This window comes from Lactuca sativa, chromosome 2, assembly GCF_002870075.4.
Source record: "Lactuca sativa cultivar Salinas chromosome 2, Lsat_Salinas_v11, whole genome shotgun sequence".
Taxonomy (NCBI): domain Eukaryota; kingdom Viridiplantae; phylum Streptophyta; class Magnoliopsida; order Asterales; family Asteraceae; genus Lactuca; species Lactuca sativa.
Window position 1 is genome coordinate 171,177,694 of NC_056624.2, and position 9,659 is coordinate 171,187,352.

The following is a 9,659-nucleotide window of genomic DNA, read 5'->3' on the forward strand; positions in this document are numbered from 1 at the left end:
TTTGCTTTAGTTATTTTATTTGTTTTTTTTTTTAAGTTTCCAGGATTATTTAAATGTCATGTGTGTGGTTTTTGTATTCTTTTTTTTTTTTTTTTTTGGTAATGTATTGTAATGTTTTTTTTTTTTTTTTTTTTTTTTTTTTTTTTTTTTTTTTAGTTTTCAAGTAATGATAAATTATGTTTTTTTATTAAAATAGAAGTTTTATTAAAGTAAAATAGTTTTAAAAAAAAAGTTTTATTAAATTAAAATAGTTAAAAAAAATAAAGAATGTGTGGCACCACTCCCTTGGTGTGGCAAGAAACCACACTTGAGTAGTAAAAAATGACATGGCGTTTACGTGGCGGGGGAGGAAGTACGGTTTCGATGTCACTACACCCTTCAGCCTAAAGTGATTTTACATAATTTTTGTCGTCATAAAATTTATGACCGTTAACAAATATGAACGTTATGATTATTTTTGAAAATTCTAAACATGACCGATAAAAATAGATATATATCCAAATCCAACATAAAACTTCATTACAAAAACAAAGACACTTTCGTGGTCTCACTCTAACGTGATGATGATAATTTCTAATTAAAAGGGAGTATGTTTGTTCTATCACTATCATTGACTCGTTGTTTATACCTTCACTACAAGAAAACTTCAATCTGCTTTCTAAATGAAGTTTTCTTTCAAATTATCTCACCTATGTATTCCTACAAATTATTGTTTTAGATTCATCGGTTATCCAACACAAATTATCTACTAATCAAAACATTAATTAGTTGAAGTATATAAACTGCAAGCATAACGCATATGGTTGACTATAGTAGTATAATACTCAATCTTTTTAACTTTTAACTTTCTTTTAGAATCCAATAAATTACAAATTTACAAATATCCGATATCTACATATAAACATTATTCATAGTCTGTTGGTGTTATATTTAATTTGGGCCTATGTATTTGGATCCTGAAATTTATAGTAACAAATCCCGAATCTCAGTGAGTATCGAACATGATGAAAGGATCCAACACAGAACCCTAGAAATCTGAGTATAAATAATCTTTTATTCTTATTGGTAAAAACAAACACTGCTCTCGACAGCGACTGTACTGTGTTTCTGTGTCTGAATCTTAGTATTTCAAAAAGAAAGAATCCAGATCAATGGCCGACAGAATCCAAAACCTCAACAGTAGCCGCCATGCTTCTTCTTCAACGGTGCGAATCGTTGACAGCCAATGGGAGGCGGAGATAACAAGGGCATATGGGGTCGTTAATAAGCGGCCGCGGTTCATCGAGTCATCGTCGCAGCCGCAGCCTCAAAGGCCGATTCAGCATGCACGAAGGAACCGGCGAACCACTCGATCTACTGCGATGAACCAAGAGGTGGATATGGTTCCCTTGGAAGTGGTGGATTCCGATTCCGATTCAAATTCCGATCCTCAACGACTTGAGGCGGAAGACAAACCTTGCGCTGTCATTATCCGTTGTGTACGCCGATCTTCCTGGTAATTCCAACATCTAATCTAGCTAAACCTTGCGCTGCTAATTCAACAAGATCAGAAGAAACATTGTTCATTGCATATATCATTTAATTTGGTTTCTGTTGTAGTGTGATGATGGGCATACATCATGCTATACTTGCCTAATCCGTTCAGAGAACAAGTGTCCTTCATGCAGCGTTCCAAAGGGCTTTAAGCATTGTCGAGGAATGGAAAAGCTGATAGCATCACTGCGAGTAGAGTGCAAGAACAAGAAGTTTGGATGCCAAGAGATATTGATGAACCACAAGAGAGCCAAGCATGAAAACATATGTCCGCATACATTATGTTTCTGTCCTGATTCCTCCTGCGGCTTGGCCGCTTCTTGCAAGCTCCTGTACAACCATTTCAGTCGCCATCACTCTGCTATTCAATTCGTCTACAATGCCGTCTTCAATCTTCGTGTTGAAACAACCCAGAAGCACGTCATTCTTCAGGAACGGAATGAAAAGGTTATCTTCATCGTCAACCATGATGTTGTAGGACATGGAAGAGTCTTCAATGTCGACTGCGTAGGACCAGACACATTTAAGAATGGTTTTGTGTATCGGCTGACTGTGAAATCCATGGACGCATGTTTATCGATGGAGTGTGTACCCGAAGTCTCCACAAAGTGGAAGGAACATACTCCTGATAACAACTATTTAACCATCCCATCTCGTATAACGGGATTCGGCCTGCAAGTGTGCATCAAGAAAGCTCAAAAAGAGTCATGGTCTTTTAAAGGAAACGGATTTTAGTCGAATACAGTATAATAATAGTATATATATACCTTAGTCGTTGTTTTCTAGAATTTATTGGTGTTCATTATACTGTTTTCTTTTTTCATTAAGTTCAATTAATCCATCACTCAAAAGAAATGTAATTAGTTTTGATTTGTCAAAGTTGATGAAAATCTTATATAATATGTAAAGAAGGCTGCAACGAAATATCAATTACTCAAAAGAAAAAAATATCATACTAATCTCACTATAAATATTTAAACATCGATCCTTACCAAAATAGTCTATGTTCAGGCATATGCATTTAGCTTCAACATTGGGCTATCCAACATGTCTAGCTAGACCGGTGACTAGCACTGAGATTTATTGTTTTCTTGAAAAAAGTTATAATAAACATCAAGTTATTCACCATATGAAGTTTAAGCATATACATTAAACTTGAAGTCTACATACCATAATCAATACTATATGATAGTGTATTAATAATGAAGAATATAATTTTTAAGTAATTTACTCTTAGATATATGATAAATCTTACTTTGTGATGAAGCATAGCTTACACAATGTAGATAAAACAAAACTTACACTTGAAATGCAATGAACACTTAACATGGTAGAAAAAGCTTGTAGCTTCAACTTCAATTAGTATTGGCCATGTTGGAGCGAGAACACAAATTTTCTCCGCGCTTGGTGCTATGTTTTTCGTTTTTGTCATTGGGGAAAGATATGTTTTTCGGTGTTTCATTTGCACATGCGGATTTAAGTAGCAATGCGATAACGGCTAAATTGTAATGATATTTAAAATCCAACGGTCACACTACAACGGTAACATATATTAACAGTCATATTTTCAAATTGAGCTTTAAAATCCAACGGTCACACTACAACAGTAACGGTCATATTTTCAAATTGAGCCAAGATAAAGTATGTATATTAAGGGTGGACACTGGAGGAGTAAATGATGTCTAGGGAATTTATTAAATGAACACTCTTTTAATATTTTAGATGGACACATCATTGTATTTTTTTTTTTTTAATTCAATCAAATATTGTACATTTAAATTTCTTTTCGGTTGCTGGTTTGCATTGGATACTTCACTTAGGTGTTGTTTGTTTTTTGAGAAACAAAACATATGCAGTTTGCGGACCATATCTGCAAACATATGCAATAGAAGAGGTGGACTAAACGTCTGTAGTCTGCAAGAAGAAGACTGTTTGTTTTTTAACGTCTGCAGTCTAGTAAAATAAACTAAAATTTTAATAAAATTATTTTTTATACTTAAAAGAATTTTTCAACACAAAAATTTTAAATAATTTTTTTATAACGCTAAAATATAAATCATATATAAATCCTACAACCAAAAAAAAAAACAATTTTAAAATTATACAACAGTGAAACATAAATCTAACCTCTAAAATCTATTATTTTCAAATCATACAATATTACAACAGTGAAACATAAATCTAACCTCTAAAATCTATTATTTTCAAATTATACAACAATGAAATATAAATCAAACCTCAAATCTTTTTGACGTCACATGGAAACAAAGTTGCAATTCATGAATCATTCCTCACATGGAAACAAAGTTGCAATTCATGAATCATTCCTCACACCAGTGTTCTAATTTCACATATTATACAAATGTTTATAACTTATAGGGTTCTCTATACATGTTACAAAAACATTTCATCAAAAGCATTTCATCAAATAGTAACCTAAATCCATTAGTCATTTGTTTTTATAGAATATGAGCCTTCATCAAATAGCTTTCTTGCATCCTTGAGTCACTAATTAATACCAATGAACTACAAAATATATGAATTACAAGCGTTAAAACATCATATATGAAATACTATTCCAACAACAATAAAGCCTAATTTCACTTAAAACATAATTTCCAACGGTTATATACATCTAATTTCAATTAAAAATGTAATTTTTAGCAACAATAACAACTAATTTAAGCTAAAATGAGATTTCCAACAAATATATATACATCAAATTTAAGCTAAAATATGATTTCCAGCAATAATAACAACTAATTTCAACAAATCGAACAACATTTTTCATATTTCAACTAAGTATATACATTTTCAGCAAATAAATATGATTTCCATCACCTATGAACATCTAATCTCAGCAAATAAATCCGATTTTCAGTGAATGTATATATGATTTTCATGTTTCAGCAAACTAATCTGATTTCAGTATCAATAACATCTGATTTCTAGCAAGTACAACAAACCCTAGAAGATAACATCTGATTTTAGGTAAAATGTTCTTACCAATGGCAATAGAGGTCTAAGACGATGATGATAGAGACACAGTGGGCATCATAGACGGTGGGCACGACTGGCGGCGGTGAACAGCAAGAATGATTGCAGAGCATATGAGAAATCCGACGACAATGAAGTGCGTATGTGGTGCGGTCAGTCATGAGGAAAAAGTCGGTCCTAGTACTAGCGTCGACAACATGAGGAGGAGGAGAGAGGTTGAAGAAGACCGATGGAGATAAGCATCGATGGAGGGGTAGGCGTAGATGTATGTTGGTTGTTGGAGGCACTGAGAAAAAATAAAGCGTGTTTTTTTAGATTAAACTGGGGTGCAGACCTTAGAAGACATTGGTCCATGTCTGCGCCCAGAAAACCTCGAGCATACATTTTTAAGTTTGTACACTTCTAAAAAACAAACAGTCTGCGAGGGTATATGTTTGCACGTCGTGTGCGCGGCGCAGACAGAAGTTGTCACGCAGATCTGCAGAGAAAAAACAAACAACACCTTAGAATTGTAAGGTCTCATTCTAGCAATTCTCTTCAGTTGTTGCTGGGATGGTAAGTTTCGCAGCTCATCGGGTAATTGCCCTAAGAAAAGAAATCTTGTTTTAGCCATCATCTACGTCTATCTTTTGTGTGTTTAGCGTGCTCGAAATGACAAAGTTGTCAACAAAATGTGTCTTACTTCAAAATTGGAGGATAATATTATCACTTTGGTGTTTAGTTGGGTAAACATAGGAGGAAATATGAGAACTGTAACTGGGCTATTTGGTATGATTATCCTTCAGTATTATGTAATTGTTTTTGTACTTTTCTTTTTATTACCCATCTCTCATTTTAGCGGTGGCTTTTAATATAATTCCGCTGTTTAAAAAAAATAGCAACGGTAATTATAAGAAATTAATCTAACAATCACCAAAAATCCATGTTATTACTTTAATTGCTCTATGTAATTTGAGAGATGGTACATCTCCTACCGTTGTCGTTGTTTACTATATAACCCTTGATTTTGAGTTTTCCGGATACTACATTCACTTTTTTTGGGTTTATCTCCATCATTATTGCCTTTTTTTCTATAATGTTGCCCTTATTGACAACTTCATCGATTGTCTATTCTCTACCCTTCTTCGGTCGACTACATCGCTACATCAACTTACATATACTTTATAACTGGTATCATTTTTAAAAGAAATTTACATAGTTTCTTTTATGAGTATAAGTTATTAATATTTGATAGGCCATTAATAATTCATTAATTTTACTGAGTAATAACTTCAATTGTAGAATAGGTAAAATATGATATTAAGTCATTAGTTTTCTTATTTATTTATTTGTTTTTTTATATTTGATTTTTAGTCTTAAATTATAATTATATTTGTCCTGTATTCTTATTCTTCTTTAATTCTTATCAAGGAAGAGGCCACCAAATTAAAGGAGGTATTTGTTTGCTTTTCCTTTTAAAAGTGCTAGTCTCTTCAATAACTATTTTAAAGATGTTTTTAAGAATAGGAGAAAACAATGTTCTTTCAAAAGCTCTTTAGCTATTTCCTTGCCATAAAGAAAGAATGAATTGATCATCCGAACCAATTAGTTTGATGACTTATTTGGTAAGAAAGAATTAGATACTCTTTAAGATGAAATGTGATACTTACCTAATCAAACCAGATGCAAGGTCAATGATTTTGCTTAAGGGTTAAGGCTCTCGGCATAAAGGCTCTTATTCCTTCAGTATTGGACTTTGAGGCCGCTCAACCCGACTCGATAGCCTTAATTTTTTTTATTCTTTAGTTTTGTAAATGTAATTAAACTAAACATACATGAGTTTAAATACTGAATTCTTCCATATTAAAACATGAATATATAAAAATCGATTTTTTAAAGAATTAAAGAATTATGATTTATCAAATACTAGGTATAACAAGTGTACTACACGGTAGACAAATCAAAATAATATTTAATAATAGCAAAAATATAGTTGTCTTATGAAATTAATATTTTATGTCTTCATGAATCTATACTTGAGAGAATAACAATTTTTTTTAAATGCAAAATATAAGACAAATTGAAAGTACGGTGATGTATAAATATAAGTATTGTATTCTAAAAGTACATTGGTATAATCGAAATGGATTTCGTTTATTTTACGCAAAACAACCACACAAATATATAAACAGATACATGCACATGGAATAAGATTTTGTTCGATCAAAAAGACGAAAATTATGACTTATGAAACTACATTGAAAGATTAAGTCAAGGAATAAAAAAAACTAAAGGATTAAGTTATTAAAATGTTTTTTTTTCCAAAATAAATAAATAAATAAACATGAACCATTCACGTTTATAATAGCAATGAGCTTTCAATGTACATTGTTACTTTAGGGTATTTTGCAAAATAACTTATTTATTTTTCAATGCTATATTTGATAATTTCTTTCTCAAATATCTAGAAAACTTTTGACATGGTGAAAAAAAATCATCTTATAAAGTACAATGCTATAAAATGATTACTTCTGGAAGTACAATGTTATATTTGATAGTACTTGTTTATTTCACCCTCTAGTCTATTCCAACTCCTTCGGTATCTTTTAACCCGTACGAGTCTTTTTCACCCCCGAATCTATTTCAACTCCTTGGGTATCTTTCAACCCATACAAGTATATTTCACCCTTACATCTAAGCATACAATCATATCGGTAAGAGTCAAAAAAGACAACAAGCACATACTAACATATCAACAAGTGTCATGAGGACAACTATCATTCAACAAACATAATCCAGTTGGCCGACATTGGTGCATTTGACCCCCGAGTACAGTGAAGAGACTCACCTCTCAGTTGATACTCATATGCCTCTACTCTCACTGCCAGAAATACCAATGCTACACACCACCTGTACCATTACAAATGGTAACCATCGGCTCTTCTTCCAAGACTATGAGTTTGACCAAAAGTCAACTCAAGTCAGAAGTCGACGGTCAACATTGAATTTAGTTAACCGTCATGCCATGGCCATCAATGGCCACGTCGTGGCCTTCATACATCGAAACAACGACTTTTTCCTAGTCACCACTTCGTGGTGACCTAAGGCCACGTTGTGGGCACTGAGTTTCAAACAACTTAATGGGTTAAGCCGTTTTCCTCTATTCCAAGAGCTCTAAAGCTCATATATTGTCTGAAATATGGTCTAGAATGATAAAGTTTCCAACTTTATCAACTAGAACCACCTCAAAAGTCAAAAATCTCAAACCCTAGTCCAATAAGGCTAAATTCAACAATGTCATAACCATTAAGCCGTTAATCCAAAAAGGTCCCTAACCCAACCACTCTAGAAGGGTTTCCAATACCAAATCTGACATAAAGGTAGGTGCTTTATAGACATGCATGTCCAATGCATGCCTTGAAGCCATAATTGGTCCAAAATATGGGTTTTTGATAAAAATCCCATGCATGGCTAAAAAACTCTATTATACTTCACATCCAAACCCACAACCATACCAAATGCTCCAAAGATTCATAAAGTTGTAACCTTTATGAAGTCTCACCATTCCAACTATCAAGAACAAGAAGATTATGGGCTAAAATTTAAGATCTAGAAATCTAGCATGAGAAAAATCGAGTCTTGGACACTTAAAAAGGTCGAGAAGAGTGCTAGGATGAAGAATGGAGACTTGCTTACTAGATCTTCACTTCCTTTTTCTTCTTTGTCTCTTTAAATATTCCAAGAGCACCAAAATGGCTTCAATAATTAGGGAAAGAGGATCGGCTTTTCTTTATAATTAAGGAGGATGATAGGGGCTAAGGGTAAGAAAACCCTAGCCTCTACATTCCTTTAAATAGGGGTCCAACCCAGAAATCTAGGGTTTCATTAAAATCACCTGCCTCACTGTGGAGAGTCATTAAACCTTACGACCATGAAAACAATCGCAATGTCGTGGTGAAGATCCACCATGCCATGGCCACTTGAATCAGAGTTCGTCCTCGAAGTTCGTTGTCGTAAATAGCTTGGGGTAGTGCTCCCTCGTCTCATCCTCGGGATCCCAAGTCTACTGGGAACCCTTCCGGTGCTACCAATGCACCTTCACCGGTCCTAGTACCTTCTTGTGCAAGGTCTTGGTCTCTCTGTCAAGAATCGCCCCTGGTCTTTCCACGTAGTTCAGGTGCTTATCCACCTGAATATCATCCAATGGTTTCATTATGAAGGTGTCGGCCAGGCACTTTCACGGCTGAGAGACATGAAACGCGTTGTGAATCTGGCTAAGTTCCTCAGGCATATCCAAATGATATGCAACCTTTCCCACCGGGCAATAACCATGAAAGGACCAATATATTTAGGGCCCAACTTACCCCGCTTCCTGAACCGAATAACACCTTTCCAAGGTGACACCTTCAGGAGTACCATATTCCCAACCCGAAACTCCAAATATGATCAACGCCTATCAGCTATGCACAGTTTGAAGCCTGCCGTGTACTTGCTAAATTACCTCCATAGTCTTGAGTACCCCCTCCGTACTCCCCATGAATCGCTGACCTTCCTCTCCCTAACAAATCGGTGTCCAACACTTTCTCTCGTAAAGCATCTTAAAGGGAGGCTGATCAATGTTGGCGTGGCAGTTGCTATTGTATGAGAACTCAGCCAACAGAAGATTCGTATTCCTGCTCCTTCCAAAATATGGCACGCACGCCCGAAACATATCCTCCAACATATGGATAGTTTGCGCACTATGTCCATCAGTCTGCAGGTGAAAAGTCATGCTAGAGTGCAGATGAGTACCCAAATCCTCATGAAATCTCATCTAGAATTTGGAAATGAAACACACATCTCGGTCCAAAACCATTGATACCGAGACTCCGTGACGTGCAACTACCTCACAAATATAGATGTCTGCTAACTTCTCTGTCGAGATTCTCTCCTGGATAGGGATAAAATGTGTGCTCTTGGTCAATCGATCCACGATGTCCCAAATTGAATCCACCCCTCGTGTTTTCTGAGGTAACTTTGTGATGAAATCCATCATGATCTCTTCATATTTTCATCTTCCAAACGGGAATACCCAACCGATCCATTTTCCGTGGGTCCGTTGATGCTCGGCCTTGACTTTCCTGTAAGTCAAGCACCTCTCTACATACCAT

At 34.8% G+C, this 9,659-nt stretch overlaps 1 protein-coding gene across 1 annotated transcript; it reads left to right on the plus strand.

Annotated features, from left to right (window-relative positions):
- Nucleotides 1-1,151: 1,151 nt before the first annotated feature.
- Nucleotides 1,152-2,268, plus strand: LOC128132425 (E3 ubiquitin-protein ligase SINA-like 10). The gene is made up of 2 exons (XM_052768985.1): nt 1,152-1,478; nt 1,600-2,268. The coding sequence occupies exons 1-2, from the start codon at nt 1,152-1,154 to the stop codon at nt 2,266-2,268; spliced, it is 996 nt and encodes a 331-aa protein (XP_052624945.1).
- Nucleotides 2,269-9,659: the final 7,391 nt, after the last annotated feature.

Excerpts from the sequence above, each read along its gene's own strand:
- LOC128132425 (XM_052768985.1), top strand. The coding sequence starts at position 1,152 with ATGGCCGACAGAATCCAAAACCTCAACAGTAGCCGCCATGCTTCTTCT. Across the intron at positions 1,479-1,599 it reads GCGCTGTCATTATCCGTTGT|TGTGATGATGGGCATACATC; the intron begins GTACGCCGATCT and ends TTTCTGTTGTAG.